The following is a 24,819-nucleotide window of genomic DNA, read 5'->3' as shown; positions in this document are numbered from 1 at the left end:
TTTGGTTACGAGAATTAATATTTATACGGTATTATACAAATAAATGTAGCTAAATATGGTTAATGGTGATAGATATTATCTTTATGGAGCCTTACAACAAACAGGCTGCCATTTAGACCAAACCACATTTACTAACGGTAATATAATACACACTCATTCATTGTAATATTCGCAAACCAAGTTTTATGATCAGCGTACCTACCCAGAAACAGTGACGAGCTCCACACATATGAGTTACTTTTACTAGAAAAAGTTAAAACAAAAAGGCATAGAAATATAGTCAAGCTTGTGAAATAATACAAATAGCAGCATGTATAATGTACCAAAAATCTACAACTATCCAAAAAGTGAATCTCAAACACTTGAAATCAAAGAATTGCCAACAAGTACATGTAATAATGGGTGTGTGTGTGTGTGTGTGTGTGTGTAGAGCAGCTAGCATCAGTCTGCAAGCGCTAGGTGACTTCATTATTGACCAACTTTCAATCAAGTTTGACTCCCGTGACGTGAGGTAACTAGCTTGCATGGTCGCCCATGTAACTGATGAGATATAAATAGCATCTGTTGAGTCATGTTTTAGATTGCTCTAAGAGACAATCAGATGGCTTTAACATAGGTGGAAGGAATAAGCCCTCGTGACCCGTTATTGTCTACACCCATCCACCAGTTGGCGTCTGGTTTTTCTAGAACAGTCAGTATTGTACCCTTGGTGAAACTTAGCTCTCCCTCCTCCTCTGCATCGAAGTTATATAAGGCCTGCACCTTCTCTTCCTGCAATTATCAATATTACAGATGCCGTAAAATACAGAGGACCGGAGTTTTCTAACTGAATACAGGAGACACTCATATAAAGTAAACCTCCTATAATGTAAATTTCTCTTAACGTAAATAATTGTTGTAAAGATTTTGCTTCATACTACGTGAAAAATTACATAAAACGTAAAATATGAAGTCGGTGTAAATTCTCAAAGTCGATTTGAATAATGAGAATCTCATGGTTCGCCTTAAAAATATCGCTTTCTCTCTTGCTTCACTAAGGAGAGAAAACAACGTATAGGGTCGTCTCTATGCATATATACGAGTACTGTAGCAGTTTAGTTCGCCATGAGATATCGTCAGGTGTGTAGACAAAGCACGGAGAATAAATAACTAGTCGTGCAATTATTCAGAAATGCTCCAAGGCGATTGATTGATGTAAAGGTTAGTGTGTTGGAATATCAAGCCGAATTTAACGAGGTGTAGTCTTGTCGAAAACTATATTTTATCCTAACTTTGAACCCTGGTGACCGGTAGACACATGGTCAGACAGACATCTCTCTTTTACGTTTCATAAAGAGACATTTTTGTTTTACTTTATTCTAGACAGAAAATATTTTAGGTTTTTCTTTGCAGAATAGATCTTGATTTCTAAAAAAAATAAAAAGATAGATGTAAATTGACATTAATGTTGTGCGTTCCTCTTAACTTATTGTAAAATAACCGCAGTCATGTACCATAAACTGAGTGAAAGTGAAAAAAGGAGACAACTTGTTGATACAAATCAATAATACTACAGTTACTGTACAGTCATTTGATTTAAAAGTTAAATCTAGTTTTTTTTCTTTTGGATTTTTTAGAAGGACTGAAGATGCAGGTTTGGGCAGATCTTTCAACTGATTCGGCAATTTACATTAATTTTACTGTTCGTATAACGTAACATCCCAATAACATAGACATTCCCAGAACGGATTATATACATTATAGGTGTCTACTGTACATCTATCAAGAACTCGAGCATTAGACAATGTGACAGGCAAAAAATGCAATGCCATTTTTGATCACTCCTATATTGACTGTTCCAAACAGGTACATGAACAAACAACTAACCAGACTGTAGTCTGGAGTCCTGGCTAACACTCAAACTATATTATGGGCGACACAGGTTAGAGCATGCTGAATAGCCTGTACTGGATTGGTGCTCCCTTGATATAAGCAACTGAGCAGTAAAAACTACTTTTCACCCTTATTATCAACTGATGCATGAGAACATGTCATGTCTGTCATTCACAATGCACACTTACTGATCAATTCCCTACATAACTCATATCCTATACTACAAAAATGCAACTAAGTACTATCTAATTTTGTTTGACTCTTCAAACCATAACTGTCACGTACAACTTTTATCGCATTTACTAGGTAAATCAGACACGCTGATTCCGATTTTGTACTCAAAATAAAGATTAGTCCAATAACTTTCAGAGTAATGAAGGCTTTTTTACAGCGTTTTAATATCGGTCTCGAAAACAACACGATCGGCACAACAAACTCCGCCCATAAATACGTGACGTAACCTAGCTTTTTAGGAACAGAATTTACGTAGGGATGTTTAGACCGATTTAGAATAATAGAGATGGGTGTTGTCAAATCCATTAATATCTAAATTCAGCCTTAAAAATAATCTCAGTCTTTTCTGAAAAGTAGATAAGCTATTCACATTGCATATTTAAAAAAGCGCGATAACAACGCTAGCTTGTGCTAAAGCCGCGCTTTTTGAGTTCCTTTTTCTCGGCGTTCAGCCTATTTAAACATCATGTAACAAGCTACGAGCAATTTTAAATAGTTTATGTACCTTTCAAAAACGACTGAGATTATTTTACAGACTGGATTTAGATAATAATGGGTTTTAAGACACCCATCTCTATTATTCTAAATCGGACTAAACATTCTTAACTTCCGTTCCTGAAAAAGCTAGGTTTCGTCACATATTTATGGGTGGCGCTTGTAATGCCAATTGTGTTGTTTTCGAAACGGATATTGAAAAGCTTTAAAAAAGCCTAAATGACTTTGAAGGTTAGTGGACCAATCTTTGATTTGAGTACAAAATCGGAATCAGCGTGGCTGATTTACCTAGAAAATACGATAAAAGTTGTACGTGACAGTTATGGTTTAAAGTCAGCAAGCGCAAGGCTTTCTGACATTGCGCAATTCATTTGCTTCTTGCATGGCAACCACTAACAGGAGCTAAATTATTTTATTAGTTGTGTTCTCCACAAAATTCTCTACAAGACACACCCTAGTTAAAAAATCTTATATCGGTAAATTGATGGTTTTATCATTTTCCCAAAATTGGCAATCAGACACAAAGCCTAAATTTCCAGAGCCAAGTGACCGATTTAATTTTTGTTATTGCTATGGAATGAGTAACACAATCGACGTGAATTTTGTTATGTAAAATCTCAAAGAGTTTCTGATTCTGCAGTAACCAATCGAAAGCGTTTTAGCAAAGTTTTTGTCCAGCCGATCTGACTGGTAAGTTACCCTTTCCCAAGCTTTTGGTTTCCAAAGTTTTTCAGTAAGTATTATGTCTACAAACAATTTCTTTTAAATAGCCTAGAAATAGCCCAAGTCAACACTTATTTTGTACAAATTCACAAAGAACTTTTCCACTCCAAGCTTTAAAGAATACAAAAGAGCAATGATCACACAACTTCTAAAATCCTACTCATAACTCCTCATGGTGCTTGATGGAAACACGTTCTCTGTAGAACATAACAATAAAGCTATTACTGTATTATGACAAGGTTTCAGTGCTCATTTATGATGTACATGACTAACACGAGAGATCACAAAACATGCGTAACATTATAGTTTTGATCTTATAGTCAATAATCTTCTGCATTTTAGGGTTGATTTAGAAATTGTTTCTCTAAACTATTTTTTCTCCATTATTATAGAATGGATGAATTTAGTAAAGCTAGCTTAAAGCTAGCTATTTTGTATATCGCTAAAAAGAAGATTTTGTGCTGAATAAGATGCAATTTTTAGTTTAAAGAAATACCATTTACTTAAAATTATGAAAGGATATATATAACCGTGTAGACTTTTGATGTTGCTTTGAAAATTAATTCTAACTTCAAAAAGTTAAATTATCATGATGATTGAATTATGCATTTATTATTTTAAACATTTGTCAAAAGCTGCCTGTGGGTTTGTTTAAAGAAAATTGAGAGCAAATGACTGTTGCTAACGATAGACGACTTAGACGCAATGACTCGGTATGTTGGATAGATGATTGACGAACTGCAACAATAGCATTTTCAAGTGAGATATTTATTGTTGTTACATGAGCTACTCAAATGTGCCTCCGACACTATATCTCAGGCAATTCACCAAATTAGTGAATTACCAAAGTTGTCAATACAATTAGTAGTAAAACTATTCATTCTGTAAATGTCGCAATTTAGGTAGGTAAGCTTTAAACTGAGTTCTGTACAAAGTATATTATATACTCTTGTATAAAGTGTTTGGCATTTTGCTATTTTTAGTTTATTACACACTGTTGAACAAACAAATCTCTCCGATTAAAATGCTTATCACTTTGAGCACAGTCTGACTTTAAAATTTGGGTTTGACTTTTATTAGATAAACGAGCATGTTTGCGCCAAGTTAATCAATTCATCATTTCAACTTTCGGTATTACTCTGCGCTTCATAGAAACTTAGGTATTTGACTTTCAAATTGATTGAGATCTTTAACATCCCGTGCACAGTGTGATAGTGAGGTGCACAATGTGATAGTGAGGAGCACAGTGTGATAGTGAGGTGCACAGTGTGATAGTGAGGAGTATGCTGAGTGCTGAATAAGTATTCAAAAAAGGAGCTTAAGTTAATGGGTAGGCGAGTGACTCTTGAGTTTATGGGTAGACGAGTGAATCTGGAGTTTATGGATAGACGAGTGACTCTTGAGTTTATGGGTAGACGAGTGAATCTGGAGTTTATGGGTAGACGAGTGACTCTTGAGTTTATGGATAGACGAGTGACTCTTGAGTTTATGGGTAGACGAGTGACTCTTGAGTTTATGGGTAGACGAGTGACTCTTGAGTTTATGGATAGACGAGTGACTCTTGAGTTTATGGGTAGACGAGTGACTCTGGAGTTTATGGGTAGATGAGTGAATCTTGAGTTTATGGGTAGACGAGTGACTCTTGAGTTTATGGGTAGACGAGTGACTCTTGAGTTTATGGGTAGACGAGTGACTCTTGAGTTTATGGGTAGACGAGTGACTCTTGAGTTTATGGATAGACGAGTGACTCTTGAGTTTATGGGTAGACGAGTGACTCTTGAGTTTATGGGTAGACGAGTGACTCTTGAGTTTATGGATAGACGAGTGACTCTTGAGTTTATGGGTAGACGAGTGACTCTTGAGTTTATGGATAGACGAGTGAATTTTGAGTTTATAGGTAGGCGATTAAATCTTGAGGTTAGAGAAAATTCTTCTAAGGATAAATCTTTGTATTTTTTGTGTGGTTACATGCATCAAAAGACTAAGTACATATACTTTTACTTATAGCTATAACACTACACTGAGTCCACATACAGACCTGTATTTAAGAGCCATAACTCTACAGTGAATCCACACATGACTTGCGCTTATAGTCTTAACACTACAGTGAGTCCACCTACAGACTTACACCTATAGCCATAGCACTACAGTGAGTTTCCCAAAAGATCTGAATAGTTTTACAGAGCACTCCTCCATATCCATCAACATTTGAGAATATATGGAGTCGAGGGACTCACCGGCTTTTCCCCTGCCATGTCCTTCAGATAGATCGTTTGTGATCTGCTTACGGATGAAGTTCTGTGATATTCCAAAAGTTCATTGATTGAGTTGAACTTGACAATCCACAAGAAGTATCTTCCTCCTCCATCGCGTAATATTTTGAAGTGCTGAACACCCTCAGCCCACCTGCACCAATATAAAAAGGTCAGCTAACAGCTTACCAGTGCCTTTACATTTTACTGCGGTAGTGATACTAATCTAAGTTTGAGCTCGAGACCAAGTCCGACAGGTATTTGTTAGCTCTCTTATGTTGTAAGGTTGAGACAAAGTAAGGATTTGCTTGGCAGGTTCATTGAGGACGAAGCATCAAATACCAAAGGATCTGAGTCCTTGTTGGTTACTATAGAATAATTGTTAAAACAGTTGAAGTGTCACAACCACAGTTCTATGTATTCAAGATAAAGACTACTCTGTTCCTGTGCCTGCACTGTCTACCCTTGTTCCAGAATGTCTCTGGTCTACACTTGCTAAGTTTGTTAGATGAAATTCAAACGACTCTTACCACAAGTCAATTACTGATGTCATAATATACACTTATAAGTACCTACTGTAGAGTTGAATGATGCCGACCCTAATGATGAAACTGTGAATTACTCAAGAGGAGTAGGTATAAGTCCCTGAAAGTAGACTTTATGAAGCACTGGGAAGAACCAGTATGGACGAGGTATCTACCTAGATAGACTTAAACTGAAAATGGGCAAGCTTTTACCAAACAAATAAATTCGGTAAGATTGGCTGATGGGATAACTAGCCGATTATATACATGTATAACAGTATGGATAGCTTTGGTCATAACATAAAATGTACCATAAGCATAAAAACTGTGTCAAACATGACTATGGACCCTCACCAGCTTATATTCTCAGTATACATTGTCTTATCACAAAACTAGCAATGCTGTATTTGAATGTTTCTGGCAAGTGAGGGCTATAAGCTCACATGCAATCACTTGCCATAATGCTGAAAATGGCTGATGGCTGCTAGGTACCTTTTTAGAAGACAGTTGACACTAGCCTGTCTTGACAACCTGTTGTTTTTGCGGAGTTGTCCCTCGGTGACTGGAACAAGACAACAGAATGTCGCAAGACGCACTACACCTGATGCATAAGCTGCATTGAAAGGGAGTTGTTCTCTTCCGTCTACGCGGCTTGGCTGCGATATTATGTCAGTCACTCCATTGGTAATCATAACGGATTTGGCCCGAAAATTTATGTAGAAAAAAATAGGATAAAAACATTTAACCAGAGAGTAGTCTCTGCGGTAAACTTTAGTAGAACTTAAGAACTTAGGCAACAACAGCAACTAAACATGTTATTTGTGCGCTCGGTCAGTTTTATTTGTATTTTTGTATCAGTCAGTTTTATTTGTATTTTGTATCAGTCAGTTTTATTTGTTCTCATTGATTTTATTTTTAATTTAATCTATTCTTAAGTTCTACTAAAATTTACCGTAGAGACAGGTCTCTGGTTAAGCGTTCTTATCTTATTTTTTTCTACCTAGATTTTTGCGCGAAATCCGTTATGATTACCAATGGAGTGACGGACATAACATCGCAGCCAAGCCGCATAGATGAAAGAGAACAACTCCCTTTGAGTGCAGCTGATGCATCAGGTGCAGTGCGTTTGTGACAGGCTGTTGTTTTGCTCGCCCCGCTCGCCGGGGGACAACTCCGCAAAAACAACAGTTTGTCAAGACAGGCTAAGTTGACACCATCTCGGAGCAAATGAAGACTAGGCTGAATAAAAGTAGCATTTATGTAAGGCGCCATGTATCTATTATACATATACTAGCTATAGATGAACGCATTTAGGCTATACAGTTTGTATCTCAACTTTTAGTGTGATTTCCAAAACTCTAATGTCATTGGGCAATATCACAAATATAGATATACGAGCTAGGCACATTGAGATACATAGTGGAATCTCTACTTACAAAATTAATGTATTCTGGAAACCGTTTTGTAAGTAGAAATTTCCTAAGCAAAAACACATTTTACCACGTAGATGCCCTAATCCGTTCCAAGCCTCCACAAATATATATAGATATATATATTGTGGAGGCTCCAAATATATATATATACATTTGTAAATAGGATCTACAAATAGATTTATTTACATCGACTCGAACTGCAAAACTGCCATCATACAGAAAACACAGAGATTGAATTGCTGGAACCTAAATTTGTCTTACTTTGTATGTGATGTATGATAACTCCAAATTATACAACAAATGGAAACAAAATACTCGTTGTTTACTAACTTTTGCTAGTAAATGAAACAAAATGAGACGCATTATACATCGTACATTATACATCGTACTCACGGCAAAAATATGTGCCAAGATATAAAACAAATGAGACAAACCATCTACAAACATCTTTCGTAAGGAGAAAAACATTTCTTCCAATAGACATTTCGTAACTTGGCAATTTTGTCTGTAGTCTTTAGCAAGTGGAGGTTCCACTGCATTTTCTTGCAGAACAAAATCATGCTTGTCTTTACTGGAATTATCCCATCTTCAATCTATTGTACTGATACATGGATTTAACCAAAATCTCTATCAATGTAATTGATTTTCTGAATAGTTTATTGTGATGCTTCCTTAATCTGAACAGCAAAGCAAAACATCAATAGGTTTTTCGAGTTTGATGAGTTGATCATTTCATCTTAAAAGAACAGCGATAAACCAAATTTATACCTCGCCCTGTAAGAATTCTAGAAGGAAAACGTGTGTATTTTAATCGGTCTTCACCCAAAATAGGAGATTAACTGAAGTAACAGGTGAGTAGCTGCGGAGTCCTCTTCGTATGTCCTATGCCCTATGTACCAAGTTGTTTGCAGCTACTCCGAACTGGAGAATGAAAAGACTGCTGTAGATTTTAGAGACAGACACTAGACTTGTCTCCTTGTTTAGAAAATGATAACAGCTGTAATGTATTACAACTTGGGAATCCCATAGTTCTCACATTCATTAGAACAGTTGTGATGACAAATGAAATATTACAGGAGAAATAGAGCATTTGAAACATTTCTGGATCTTTGATGCAAACCTTCTTAGGAAAAAGTGGTATGAAAACCCTTGGATTGACAGAGCAAACTTTGTGGGTACTCTTTACAATACGGGAACGCTTGTTAGTAAAAAATACGATTTAATAACAAGCTGCAACTGCTCAACTGCTAAGTAGTAAGTATTATTTTCTAGATACTATGCCCAGCAATGCTTTTGTCATTTTTACCTTGAAAAGGTTAAAATTAATAGCCCACATTTCAACAACACGGCACAACGTTTGTTCATACGAGGAGATTTAAAAATTTGTGGTTACCTCCTAAGAAAATTGCCATGACAATTGGTATATATAGTTGATGAATATATATAGTCAAGTGGGGTAAGTGCACCATTGGGGCAAGTGCACCAGCTGTTGATATTTTATCAGCCAATCCCTGCATAGCTGTCTATGAGTTGCAGGACTATTACCCATGATCCTCCACAGGAAGCTATAGTCCCTGCATTCTGGATTTCAAATTTTTTGTGAAGTGAGCAACAAAAACGTAAATGCGCTATTTAAGTAGTTGGCTTTAAATTTAGAGCTGTTCACTGATAATTTTATAACTTTCATTTTAGTGGATATTTGTTTTGGCTATCTATTGAGTGCAACTGGTGTCTGTCCATAGAATACTTTTTTTCTTGTTTTAATCCAAACAAATAATTTTGTATTATTTTAACTGGGGTGGTGCACTTGCCCCTGATAATTTTAAAGACAGGGGCAAGTGCACCTATGTGGTACACATTAACATTAACCTATGTGCACCTTAATATATAACAAGGGCAGGGCAAGTGCACCACCCAGCAAACATGTAGTTCTCCATCAACAGAGACGGTTCAATCTCATTTTAAGTTCTCCAATCTCTATAGTCTTTTTTGTTATACTTTTGAGTTAGTCTATGTCAAATTTGTGGTTCACTTGAGTAAAACTGGTCACTGGAATTGCAATGGTATAGAATTGCTAATTTTTAAAATTTTAATGTTCAATACGATCAATATTTTAGTGGTGCGGTACAAGCTCAAAAAAACTTTTTTTTTCATCTCTATTGAATTTTATATAATTTCAATATCAGCAATTTGGTGCATTTGCCTCTGTTTATCAACCAATGCATAACGATGGCAAAGAAGGCTAGGTGGTGCGCTTACCCCTGTATATGGGGTAAATGCACCACCTAAACACACATTTTTAGCGCTTCATATAAAGCAATGATATTTAATAAACAGTCTTTTAGTGCTGATATTCTTGCTCAGAACATTCTGGAGTTTCACAATGACAAATATTAGACTCAAATATTTAGTTAAAGCAAAGCAGTAAGACTGCGAAATTGAATTACCCTTTTTCGATGGTGTACTTACCCCACTTGACCCTAGTTGACATATATATAGATTTGTAAATAGATTTACAAATAGATTTATATATAGATTTATAACACGTCACGATGTGGGATTTGTTGTTGCCCTTAATGCTAGCCAGTAGAAGCCATTACAAAATAATGATAGTAATAGCAGATTTACTCTCAGTGTATCAATTTACTTGTACTTACAATCAACATAATAAAATATGATGACTTCAACATGGTCAAACATTATTAGTAACAAATGAAAAATATATAAAACTGAGACATCTGTTATCATGCTGTCGACATCAGCAGCTGTCGCAGTAACCAATTTAAAATGGTTTCTAACACACTTTAATACATGCTAGCTGCTTTGTTCCTGTCCTTTTGTGGCCATTTATGCCTTGCAGCAATGTGCTAGTTATCTTCAAGTATTAAGGTTTAAGTTTCAAAGGTTTGCCCTTCTTACTAAATCAACAATTCATCATACCCAACTTATAGAGCCGCCACGTTTAACAATTTTTGTATTGGCAAACGGCGCTTGAGTGTGACCCATAATAGAAAGATTAGGAAAACGTAGCATACTATCGCGCTTTCAAGGGACTGACATCAGTGTTTTACAACCTACATAATAAATAATTTTGTCATATTTTAATTTTTACTATAATGAAAGCCATGTCCATCCGCCTGAAGCAACGCTAAGAGTGTTGGGAAAAAAACTTTGCCCTACATGGAATTGATCTCGGACCCTCCGTTTTATAGTTCGATGCGCTAACAACTCCACCACTCGGCCGCCTGACCACATCACGAATTAATTATGGATACAGTGATTACTCATTACAATTTCTCATGATGCAAGGGGCTATCAAGCATACTAGTTTACGTCAAAACCTGCTGCCTATGCCATACTTCATAATAGCGAAGAATTGAAAACAATCGGCCATTTTTTCAAAAACAAAAGACTGTATGTGTTGTCGAAGTAGTGAAAAGTTTGATAACACAAAACAAGAATTGAACAATAATACTAAACTTACTTTGGAGTTGTTGCATTAAAGAGATAATATTGCTTGTAATGGTAAAAAGCGATGGTCAATATACTTCAACTCTTTACAAATATACTCTGGAAAAATTAGGTGTGATAACAATCTACCCATGACCATTTTTGATTGTAGAATTCCTTTTAAGAATTGTTTAGCTACCTTGAAAAAATTTTTACGAAATTTTTAAAGAAAACAAAACGATGCGTTACAAACTCCCAGAAGGTTTTATATACTTGAGTAGATGATTAACTACATGAATATAATGATAATACTCAGCTTGCCAGTGAACAGATGTACCCAATGATTGTAAATTGTTTTACGATAAAATAACTTCCGATTAAAATAAAGTTGTCCGTTTTATATTAAGCTTAAAAATGAGTCTTTGCTGTCATGGAGCCTTCTTTAACCCTTTCACTGCCAACCATGTACAAATTCGGCTATCGGCCTAGTGCCAGCCATTTTACCAAAAGGTGCCGATATTGCTTCATGACATGAATACAGTATTTTTTCAATTTCATCCTCTATCTAGAACATTTTTGTAACATATTTTATTTTGCCAATATGTTAACCAACATTGCTATGCAAAAATTCAATGGATCTATACTTTGTGCGATGATAAAGCTATGTGAAGCTACGATCGATGCGAAGCTAAAACAATCCTCCACAATGTTGCTTACTCTTACAAAACTATTACTTTCACCACTATCAGAGACAGTGCTGCTACTTTAATTATCTGTATAATCACGAAAATCTGAATCTGAATTAGCTATAATGCCATCAACATAACTAATTACCTGTTTTCTGACTCGCGCGGTACTTAATGAACTTACACAAAAAATGTTCGGTTTTAGATTAGAAACTCTCAAACAAAAGTTTAAAATTGCTTCGTTGTGTTAGGCTAATGTTATAGAGAAATCTTTGGACAACACTATCAATTTCATAAAAGTCTTAAAGACCGTGGGTTATGTTGTCAACGAATAATAAAATTAAGTTACAACTCAGTCGAACGTCTATGGCAGTCGAACGTAGAAGACGCATAAATGCGTCTTTGGCAGCGAAAGGCACCCTTTCGAGACAAATCGTGCCAATATCGAGTTGTGCGTCTGTGGCCTCTGAATGAATTCTGACGCATTCTGATGGGGCTGGATGTAGCTAGACATTGGAAGCCAAGAAGGTGAAGTGAGTGAACGAGAAAACAAGAGTGCAATTGGTACCGGAAGCCAAGAGTCACCGATGCCAAGTAAATTTATTCAAATGCTTTTATTTAGGTTTCTGCAAGTATTAAATACATTGTTTATGTCACTTGTTTTTATATATTAATTTTTAACAATTGATAGATTCATTCGACAAATTGGCGGATTTGTAGCAATATCTAACTTGGGTTGCAATGAATAGAGGCGCATGACTAAACTCCTAAAGCCAGTTTTTGCTGCAAACTGTAGTAAAAATGCGAATAAGTCCTATGACCTTTTATAGAACATTGTTAAATGTATTGATATATCTAAAAATGCATTCAAACATAGCAAATTGAAAAAGGCTCCTAATTGCAACCTAGATTCTAAGATCCTCCAATGTTAATTGGAAGCAATATATATCAATTTGTAGAGGATTTTCTCGGCTTTCGAAGGAATACTTTTTCAAGCCTGGTTCACATATCGGCTGCGAGACTCTGGTGGTAATCTCGCACAGCAAAACACCTGCGACGCTAAGCTTGGTGGCTTACGTTCACATAAACTGCGTAGCTGATATTCACATGAAAATGGCCGCTCGCAATGCTGCCTCGAAAGTGCTGACCTTCACCTGTGCAGTGCATTTTGTAAATGTTTTGCCTGCGGCTCTATGCGAAAGTTAAACAGCGCTGAACTCTTACGTCGATCGCCGGCAACTATCGGCGGTACTCGGCATGTAGGTTCCATTTCAAAGCCGATAGTTTCGGGATACAGCAACCGGAGCTTGCGGCGTATATGGGAACCAAGCTTTAATGGTCTATTACAAAATGCGCTGTAACGTAGCATTTGCAGCACTTACTGTTCGTGTGCGCTCAGTCAGGAAAGAGTTGTCAGTGACAAGAATTATGTTACTCAATTATCTCACTTCCTATCGTAGCCCATTAATAGTGATGGCAAATCTTGTCAGAGCTTTGAGAAAAATAGTCTGACATTTGAATTCAAGTTGTCTCACCTTGCACCCATTAACTCTTGTGGAGCAATGGCTCCCAAGCTGACAGTCATTCATATCCAATAGCACCATGGCAAACATAGCTACACGAAAAATTATATTTTCCAAACATATAAAGGTGGATGTGGGCAACAGGATTCACATTTTGTATTGTAATAAAACTTTTATAAAAAACGAATGTCAAATCTAATTTTCCAGAGAGCGCTGGCGATACGAAGATAAAAACTGGACAGTGCTTCCTTAGTAAGCGTTGCCCACAAATTCCTAAATCAACCCTCGCTGTTATTTGAACAGGCAGTGATAAGGAATACAGCTCACTCTTGGGCGTGCATTCCATAACTAAACACAGTGCCACTAAGACAGCGTTGCAGGCCTAGGAGTATAACAGTACTGCCTCAAGTAGAGTAAGACAAAAAATTGCTCGACTCACTTGACTGAGAGTGAAAAGTCCCCAGGCGTACTTTCACTTAGTCGAACTATAAACGCTCCATCAGGTTGAATGTAGGATCCAGATGAAGATTTCTTTAGGAGTAATAGTTCACAGTTGGCTCTCTTAATTTTCCCATGATACCACCTGCAAGATACATATCTGTTGTTAGCTGACACCCGTCTAGTCGCTACTGGTTGATCACTGGTCACGAAAAGTATTGAATTCCTGACATTACTGAGGGTCACGCGCAGTGTGACTCAAATTTGTGAGGCATAACAGATGTAATTCCAAGCTCCAGTCATCGTAACACAAAGTTGTTTACACCCAAGGAAAGTGGCCAAATCAAATGACGAATGGGCAAGCTTGAAATATCCCATCGTCATAGAACTTCCTTGAGCGTGAAAGATTGAGGAAAAGACAAATACGGTCTGAAAAGGTTGAAGGCAGGGGGTTCGCTCATCACACAACTGTAGTGAAGCCTTCACTCAAGATGATAAAAGCTACTTGTGTAGTAAACACCTCTGATAAACAACATTGACTGCTATATAGCAATGAGCATGCGTTAACAAAAAGCCTAGTGTAGTCTCCTGTACAGAACGGATATGGCATAATGACGGGTCTGGCTGATTGCAAGGCTATCCAGTCGAGAAAAAAAACAAGTAAAGAAGATAGGAATGTAGAAAACTGCGTGAACACTATGGAAAGTGTTAGTTCTGTGCCCTGACATTAATCACCCATTACACACTAACAGCGCTTTATCTTTGTTTCCTCATAGTTAGCTTGTCGGCAGCTTCTTTATCAGCAATACTTTAGATATCAGTGCTTGTTCCAACACTGGTCACCGATATTTGTCACCGATATTTACTGACGTTAATTGTGTGATGGTGATATTTGGTCTCTGAGGAATAAGAACATAAATGAGACTCGTTGAGAGTTGACACCCATCTGATTACAACGAACAGCAAAGTACAACATACACCTGATAGCATTTAGCTAGGATATAGAACCATTCTATTTTAACCAAGGAGTTTAATCAGTGGCTGGGACCAGTTGATAGTAGTAGACAGCAGGCAAAAAATCTACTAGATCAGCAGTATTGGCCTGTTTTATGAATCTGACCACAGCGGCATGCTGTCAAATCTATTAGTTCACTACATTCTTAATCGAGTACATGAAACAATACATAAACCGATTTACATCAGTGTCATCGATTAACATCAGTGTCATCGATCAACCATAGTAGCTCTAATCCTTTGAATCAGCATAGCCTAGTAATACTAGGTAGTAGCTTGAAGAGAATGGGGTGTTTAATGATGGGCCTTGCTAAAATATTATTGACGCGAATCACAGCATTCGCGGTGAACTTCTATAAACGCTAAGCTGATTTACAGTTTTGAAAAACGTCAAGAGACCAGTTCCATACAAGATTTTCAAAATGAACTATTCATTAGAGAACCCCTGTGCACGGGTTTATTTACACCGACAAAATCTGCCTTTTTGCATAGTCAATGCAATGGTGACGTGTCGTTTGAAACTAACCTGTTTTTTCTATGTTGGTAGATATGAAACATGCGCATCTGAGATTGACTGACACAGTTAATTTTGATGAACATAATACTGATTCTATTTTATTCATTTCCAATGCAAATTAGCTTCATCTAAGATTGGCTTTTAAACCATGATGACGAAAAAGCTTCACACAAACATCTATTTATTTACAGCAGGTGCTGCTACAATGTAAACAATCCGTTCTAGGAACGTTTATATTATAAGGATTTTATGTTATAATAACAGTAAAATACATGTAAATTGCCAAATATGTTCCAAAATCTTTTCAAACTCACCACTTTGGCCATACAAAAAGGAAAAACTTAACTTTTTTTAATTTGTGTGCTGTACCGTCTCTGCAGTATTATTGGTTTGCATCAGTGCTGGGCACGGGTAATAAAACTCGTTGAACTCACGGGTTTATCTTCTCTCGAGTCTCAGGTAATAGAAATTTTTAGCATTTCAATCTTGCGGGTTTAGGTTTTGACTTGCGAATTCGGGTTTTGGTACACGAATCTATCGCCGCGTAAAGTGGACAAAAACTCAGACTTGGGCCCTGCGCTCTAAGCACTGTTTTACAGTCTGCCTGTTAACAGTGCGAATATGGATATTGGTCGATAAAAATAGTAAAAAATAATAAATAAATTGAATAGAATTATAATTGCATTGTAAATTTTAAGATTTCACTGATGTTTGTAAATTTTAGACATAAAACCCGTATCAACAAACTGGATACCCGAAAACCTGTTGGCCAAGAAGTACTTGTGCCAAGCATACTTGGATGTCTTATTGTACTTAAATATCTTATTGTATTTGAATGTCTTATTGTACTTGGATGTCTCATTGTACTTAAATGTCTTATTGTACTTGGATGTCTTATTGTACTTGGATGTCTTATTGTACTTGGATATCTTATTGTACTTAAATGTCTCACTGTACTTAGATGTCTTATTGTACTTAGATGTCTTATTGTACTTGGATGTGTTATTGTACTTAGATGTCTTATTGTACTTAGATGTCTTATTGTACTTGGATGTCTTATTGTACTTGGCTGTCTCATTGTACCTAAATGTCTCATTGTACTTAGATGTCTTATTGTACTTATATGTCTTATTGTACTTAGATGTCTTATTGTACTTAGATGTCTTATTGTACTTAGATGTCTTATTGTACTTGGATGTCTTATTGTACTTGGATGTCTTATTGTACTTAAATGTCTTATTGTACTTGGATGTCTGATTGTACTTGGATATCTTATTGTACTTGGATGTCTTATTGTACTTGGATGTCTTATTGTACTTGGATATCTTATTGTACTTAAATGTCTTACTGTACTTAGATGTCTTATTGTACTTGGATGTGTTATTGTACTTAGATGTCTTATTGTACTTAGATGTCTTATTGTACTTGGATGTCTTATTGTACTTGGCTGTCTCATTGTACCTAAATGTCTCATTGTACTTAGATGTCTTATTGTACTTATATGTCTTATTGTACTTAGATGTCTTATTGTACTTAGATGTCTTATTGTACTTGAATGTTTTCTTCATTAATTGTAGTGATTTTTCTTGAAGTAACATATAGCAATGCAAATAGCTGTGCAACGTTGTTACTATCACAAATTGTTGATGATCATGTTAGATAATAAATTGTCGATGATCATGTTAGATAATAAATATGAGGCCGATACTTCAATAACGTGATATTCCTGGAAAATCCAACAAGAATGTCATAGCCTGTACATAACTGAGACCAATTCTCAAAGGTCAATCCATTTGACAATGCAATGCATATTTAGTAGCATCAGTGTACGTGTAAGTAGCCACAACAAATCAATGCTACGCATTGACTATGCATTTCGTTCAAGTTCAATTGAAAAAGCTGAAATTTTTAACCAAAGCTGAGCACTATCAATGTTTCACGGTGGTTAAACGGTAAATCAGGTAAGGGCACACTGTTGAACATACAAAATGGGTGAACGACGAGTGGCACGTCTTTGTCGCTGAGCGCAAAGAAAGTTTTTTTCATAATCACCATCAAAAGACTAGATGTTCCACAACCAAATGAAATAGTGAAAATAACGAGGGTATGTTATCGCAATAGAAAAGAAGTTGAGGCATATAGATGCTACAATGTATACCCTTCAAAGCAAGAACAGCTTTATGACATGAATATCATTCTCTCGAAATTTTATAATGCCCAAAGCCATGCAAGATTTCGCTAATTAGAGGCCAGCTGGAGAACTGATGTACTAGCATTTTTAGAGCTGGATATGAGCTCATTTAACATTTCAATATGGGTTTTGAACCAGCTGGAACCAATGTGTAGGGTTTTTTGACAAGTTAATTGCAAACTGTCAGAATACATTTCACAGGTTTAGGTACAATCTATAAAAACAACACAGCGCATAAATGCAAACTATGAAAACACTAGAGATTACATATGTAAAACTATTATATAAATACATAATGTAATCTAGATTTATTAATATTATATGAATACTAATATTAATAAATCTAATATCTAATAAATCTAATATTGTAAAATACGACAATATTTACAATATTTTAGGCTTGTTTTAAATGATTAAAGATTTGTAATTATTAAAAAATATAGCAGTACACTTTTAATTGTCTCAAGAATTAATGGCGTTTCAAATCAAATTAATTTTTATTTTCAAAATATTGCACTGTACTTTTCGTTTAACTTACGAACATGTGCATATAAAGCACAGCTGCCAAGTCATAGCACCTTTATCGTGTGTTATACCCAAGTAGTGGAATGCTCTTACACCAGATGTGGAATTTTAATCTGTGGTGAAAGAAATATGACATTTGAGGCGTAAGATAGGATACTTACGGATTGGGCTTCATTTTTATATAATTTGCTGGAATGAAACCCTCTCTACCTTCCTTTTCTGCCTTGTACCAGTTCCTATCCTCTTCCATGTCCAAAACCTGAAAATGGCAACTCATGTGAGTAACATAACCTGACCCTGCGATGGTACCACTAGCTATTTGTGGGTGCGTGATTCCTTGTTCCTTCGGATCAGTGGTCTCTCTCTCATCAATCAGCATATTTTCAACACTCAAGGTAGTTGTTTAAATATTTTAATTTAAAGATTCTCAAGATACAGCAGATATCGGAAGCACCAAAATAATGTAAATTACTCCATTGCTGAGATCTCACATCATAACACAGTCAGCAAATCCTCTAATCACAACATAGTTTTAGCCTTGTAAATATTTAAACAAAAAGACTAGCGCTGTACAAGCTCTGTGCAGCAATTGCAACACTGGCAAATTTTGGCCATGCATCTTGGTACAACAATAGAACTAATAGGCTTCAAGCAGACCAAGTTGCCACTGTCTCTAAACTCCCTGCCTGAATTGAAGATATGGCAAGATACTTAGTGTGTGCAGTGTAAATGCTGCCGTGCTTCCTCGGATTCACAGCAGAGGTATATAATTAGAACATTGTTTACACAGCTAGCATACACACAAGCACTGTGAGACGAGTAGAGAAGCACCCAGTCTGCCAAACGTTTTGCCAATATCGTAACTTTCTTACTGGGTACCAGGAATGTTGGTTTGATGCTAATGTACATTAAAGTGATATGAGTGGGACCTTCAACAGCAACAAGTTGACTTGAAGAGACAACGTCTTGCGATACTTCAGTAAGGGAGACACTGATGAAGTGCATAGCCAATGGGTAGTGTAAATATTTGTTGTATCTACACACGTGTCAACACAAAATTGTGTCAGTCAGGTTGACAAATAGATTGGCCAATTTAAAATTGACCTCAGTTGTGTAAAGGTCAGGACTTCTTTGCTATTTCTGTTATTAAAACATCAAAATTTTATACTATCTAATGCGGATCAACAGTTTGACATAGCAATAACATTAATTTGAGCTGCTATATTTTTGCTAAAGGAAAAAGTACTACACATTAAACATTAAAACAAACAAGTACAAAAAATCTGCGGGTTTAGATGGAGTTGACTACTTCAGCCAATCACAGATGTGTCAGTTTTATCTCTACCAACATAGACCAGCATGTTCGTTTTGACACGGCCTATTGACAACACGGCCTATTGACAATGACAACACGGTGCTGATGCAACGGCTACTGAAATAACAGACTTCATAGCGGGTGTGTAGTCCGGTCGTTAAACTGCCACAAGTCCCAAACCTTTTTTTACCCTTCTCAACTCTAAAGCCGGAGGCCTTCAGACCTTGCGTAGTTCATTTGCTTGTTGCATGGCAACCACTAACAAGAGCGAAATAATATTTTTGTACTCTCCACAAAATACACCCTATTCCAAATCTTATATATAGGCAAATTAAGAGATGCTATTATTTTTTTCAAAATTGGCAATAAAAAATGAAGCCTAAATTGTCAAAGCCAAGTATCCGGTTTAATTCTTCTTATTGCTATGAAACAAGTAACGCAATCGATGTGAATTTTCTTATGCGAAATCTCCAGGAGTTTCTGATTTTACTGAAACCAATCCAAAACGTTTTAGTAAAGGTTTTGATCAACTGATCTGACTGGTAAGTTACTATTACCCAACTACTGTTTGTTACACGCGCTTTTGGTTTCGCAAGTTTCTCAGTAAGTATTATGTCTAAAAACAAACTTTTTTAAATAGCCTAGAAATAGCCCGAGTCAACACTTTTATTTTGTATCAACTCATAAAGAAATTCTCTACTCCAAGCTTCAAATACAAAAGAGCATTAATAACACAACTTCTACAATCCTATTCATAACTCCTTGTGGTGCTTGATGGAAACACATTCTCTCTAGTGCAAAATAATAAGCTACTATGATGACAAGGTTTCAGTGCTCACTATGATGAACATGGCTACATGAGAGTTCACATTACATGTGTACCATTATGTTTTGTTTCTATAGCCAATAATCTCCTGTATTTTAAGGGTGATTTAGAAACTGTTTCTCTAAAAAATTTCTCATTATTATAGAATGGAAGAATTTAAGCTATTATATATTATTAAAAAGGAGATATTGCACTGAATAAAATTCAATTTTTAGTTTAAGGAAATACCGATTACATCTCAAGATTTCGAAAGATTATATATAGCCATGTCGACTTCTGAAGTTGATTTGAAAATTAATTCCAACCTTTAAAGAGTTGAGCTTCATGTAGATAGCCTCTAAAATTGGATGCTATGCCACCTTTTTTGTTTACGCCATTGCTGCCCAATATTCACTCCACAATGAGAATATCAGTCTATTTAACAAGTTCTACAATCAACCCTACATGCTGGATTCAAATTGCTTTGGGCTCCAGATATTGTGATATTGACACTTGGGTATGATAAATGCATTTAGGTGAAGAAATATGACAAGCGCAAAGAGGTGGAATGCACATGCATGGTGAGAGGAAGTAGCAGGATGGCTCATGTCAGTACCAGTCGTTTTAAGGCTGCAAAGGACAAGTATCCTGATTTATTAAGCGTTGCTTTTCAATAATTATTCACGGAAATGGTTTAAATTTACCCTCAAACTAACAACTCACCTTTTTGAACCTAATGTATATATTCTAAAACATACTCAAGTGGCTCAAATAGCATTGTATAGAATTGCTAAAACCCTATCGGACATTCTAAAACCTTGAAAGTGTTAAGTTCAAAAGTTTTCTCAAAATAAATATTATTGGTACACTTTCCAGAGGATCACATAAGCCCCGGTTTGAAATATTTTAAAACAGGTTTGTAGGAGTCTATATATAGACGGGTTATAAATAAAATAAAATATATAAAAAATGTCGTTATATCTATATTGCATGTACATGTAATTACAAAAATCAAGAAAATGCGAAGTTGCTCTTCTGATCATTATAGAGAGAATTTCTTTCACAACTCAAAAAACTGATAACGATTCCTTAACAGGTAACAACATATAGCGCTAAAACAAATGTATCATATGCAACTATTTAAAAAAACTATACGGAAAAAAACTGAATGAATGCATTAACCATTTGAACCATGGCCATTTTTGTCAATGCGTGTCAGTAACCCTGGGCAATCTGTCTAACGATCCAAAGTTTTAAAACTTTTATTAAATATAACTAAATGTGCTCATAATACAATGATAATTGGTAAAATACTAGTAAAAAAGTTGGGCAACCCGCAGCAAATGTCATCAAACAGAAAAAAACAGTACTTCACCATTATTCGGGCTAAAACTAAAAGTTCGTACAATTTTATAAAACTCGTAAAAACATTTACAGTAGCAGCATATCCATTTAGCACTTGTTCATCATCATTTCATGACTCAAAATATAATGGAAAATTATAATTAGCATCTCAAAATTCTTTATTTGCATCAAAATCATTTATGACCAACCAACAAACGAGTCGTATCGATTTTTTCGCGATATCGTTCTAATAAAATTTGTTATTAAAACGAAGGAAGTAGGTAAAGATATTTGAAAACTGTTACAAATGGAAGTGAAATTTCTGGTCTAACATCCTGCGTAAAAATTAATTTGATTGGTTTACGCTGTTACTCAGAAATAGCTTTTGTAAACAAAGCCATGTGAAGGCCGGAAAACCGGCCGATAGAGATTCTGACACACCCTACGTAATGCCTGAAAACCGGCTGTTAGGATTCAAAGGGTTTAATAATGGATATGAGATTTCTAGCAGGGTTGGAAAAAAACCATAGTTTTTATGAACAAACCTGGTTTTTTGGTTTAAACTGGTTTTTATAATTTGACCAAGGTTTTTGCCATTTCAAGTCTAATTAATATCACTTACTATAGCTGCATGATTGAGTATTGAACATGCATATGTGAAATCATCTGTTAAAGATGGTACTATGTGAGTTGTTATGGGAAAAAAAGAAAGAAAACATGGAAATTTCAGAATGAATCTTTAATCAAACATGATTGATGAAATACAGAGCAGAAATCTTATCACATAAAGTAAATATATTACATACAGTTCCATGTATAAATAGAAATTTTAATCCAAGTGATTAGTTGTGTGGTGGTGAAGAGCAGAGCATAATGCAGATGCGTTGCTAGTGTTTGGAGCAGTGGCAGATGACTCAACTATCACCTGAATACTAGCATCACTGTCTAAATTGGTCTTTTCGGCTTGACATTTTGCTATGTAAACCTAAGGCTATCTGCGTGAGCTTGCATTATGGTAGCACATCTATTACACTTTGCCTTAAAACCTTTCTATAAATGAAATATTAGTTTGCAAACTTAAAGCTTTTGCCTAAAAGGATTTTATTGTTTTAATTTCTAATTATAAGTAATCCTTTCTCACTGGCCAGACTTGAGAAAGTATTCATTCATTATTAGAGGCGATGATTGGATTAGTATATTTAACATGGTTTTCACATTTCATCAGTAAAGGGATCATCATATCACTTGATAAAAGCAATTGAAAATGAAATTCACTAATTCATTATTGTGCTAGGATTTCATGTACATGTAGTTTCAACTTGAGCTCTGCCATCAATTTACTACTGTGTCCTAAATAAACTTCCACAGCTGATAATTACATATAATTGCATTTCTATCGCACATGATCCACTAGGAGCTTAAAATATTGTTTTTCACAAGAAAATTATGAAAAAAACCATAAAAACCCGTTTTTCGGCTAGTTTAAACCGAGCCAACCCTGATTTCTAATGTTACATTACTTTAAAGACATATGAATGAAAGTGAAGGGTCAGTGTTTGGAATTAGAATGACATAACGTACTCTAGTTAAACCAGTAAAGTTACAAATAAATTAACTCAATCACACATTATTTTTAAATTTTCTACATTTTACTATTCATCAGTATCTTCGGTTTTACTCAGGAAACTGCTGGGTCGAAAAATATTCAATATCATATTAATAATTACTCTGGAAAAAAAGTGAAACGTTTGCTAGAAAATTTGCACGAGGAGGTGATGAGAAATAGAGGTTGAACCGTATTCTCACTACAGCTATGTAGCCAACGATTCACTGAACTCACTGAAGAGCTTCATGCAGCTACCAACTACATGTAGTGAGTTGTTATTTGTGTTGTACATGGCCTTGTAGAGGTTTTTTTACAAAAAGAAAATTTTCAACATTTCAACAGATCAAATGCAAATGAACCCATTTTCAGCAATGTATATTACTATATTACTATTTGATATATAACCAGTTTTTATATAGAACTTGCTTAAATATCAAGCAAACGGCACATACTAAGTATCCTATCTTTAGTTGGAATAGAAATGCTAGTCGACATATCACTATGACGTATGAAGTCAATCTGTCCCTATAATTACTTCGCATGGTGAAATCATCATTCATCGGAGCAAATATTCCCATAAAAACACTGCTTTGTTAATTCATTTTAAAGATGACAAATAACGATGAATATTACAAATATTTACGCATAACAATAAAACAAATACATCACATAGAAACCTAAATGACAAAGACCAAACTATATGTAAAAGCTAAATTAATAACTAATGAAAGGTTTTTATTATTGCATCATTTCGGATACAGGTGATCAGATGTGTAGACTCGGCAATGCATAAGTTTAGTGGTCAAGTGAGTGATGGAAACATGAGATGTAATTTGGAGAATTTATATGGAGAGAAGATCACAAGACAAGATTTGACTGTATGTGCATATAAAAGACTGCAGCGGCGCAAGTTAATAAACTATCACATACAAAAAGGCAAATTAAAACACATGTATAAAGAGGCCATTGTAGAAACTTGGTAAAATGCTCAATTTCTTTAAAAAAAACTTTTTAGAGCAAACAAAACTGCAAACTTTTGATCCATCAGTTGACAAATGTTCATATGCACATATGAACATTTATATATAACATATTTTTGGCAGTTAAAGCTTATTTAGCTCATTTACGGCAAAAATATTATACGATGGAGTGTTTAAATTTTTCCTATGGTTTTCCCAATGCTTATCAGACCTGCAATAATCAAAATAAGTAATGTGAGTAACGATTGTCAAATTATTCACACCAAATGTGTGGCTCACAAATTTGCTATTATTGAAAAAATGATGATGCAGTGGTTTTCTCTTGAACGACTGAAACATTTAAATAAGATGGTGAATATATGAGACTAGAACACACACATTTGCTTAAAAATGATCTATGATAAGTAAAATTTTCAAGACGCTTTGCTAGAATCAGTGAACATCACAAAATACCGGTATCTACCACTTTTCATGATGAGCAAGGATTAGTTTGCAGAACATTTAGTACCTGGATTTAGATAAACATACAAGTCATGTTAGAAACATAATGTTCCATTAGTAAGATCAGTAATACAGTAGAACTCACCCGCTGTTAATCAGTCAGCTTAGAATAACTATAGTAACCACATACCTTAATTACATCATTCTTGTGAAAGCTCAACTCATCATCAGCTGTCGCGTTGAAGTCATGCTTCGAAACAGCCTCCATTCTAAAGCCTTAAATAGTGATCAGCGATAGAGGAAGGATGGAGACCACAACCGGAGATCTAAAACACATTCAGTAGACCTTAAAATAGGACTAAACAGCAAATGAGAAAAGACAAGTTGACAAACTATCTATGGAAATGTTAGACTGCGATGTCAGACCAGATGAAAAATAATCAACTGGGTT

At 35.5% G+C, this 24,819-nt stretch overlaps 1 protein-coding gene across 1 annotated transcript; it reads right to left on the bottom strand.

The window, feature by feature from the left end:
* Positions 1–148: 148 nt before the first annotated feature.
* On the bottom strand, positions 149–24,715 carry LOC137410665 (growth factor receptor-bound protein 2-like). The gene is made up of 5 exons (XM_068096127.1): positions 24,559–24,715; positions 18,039–18,136; positions 13,632–13,775; positions 5,562–5,730; positions 149–771 (listed from the first exon to the last, which is right to left on the bottom strand). Exons 1-5 carry the CDS (start codon positions 24,634–24,636, stop codon positions 598–600), a joined length of 663 nt encoding a protein of 220 aa, XP_067952228.1. The 5' UTR covers positions 24,637–24,715; the 3' UTR covers positions 149–597.
* Positions 24,716–24,819: the final 104 nt, after the last annotated feature.

This window comes from Watersipora subatra, chromosome 1 (genome assembly GCF_963576615.1).
Source record: "Watersipora subatra chromosome 1, tzWatSuba1.1, whole genome shotgun sequence".
Classification (NCBI taxonomy): domain Eukaryota; kingdom Metazoa; phylum Bryozoa; class Gymnolaemata; order Cheilostomatida; family Watersiporidae; genus Watersipora; species Watersipora subatra.
Note: the sequence above shows the minus strand (reverse complement) of the source record. Positions and strands in the feature narration are given on the sequence as shown.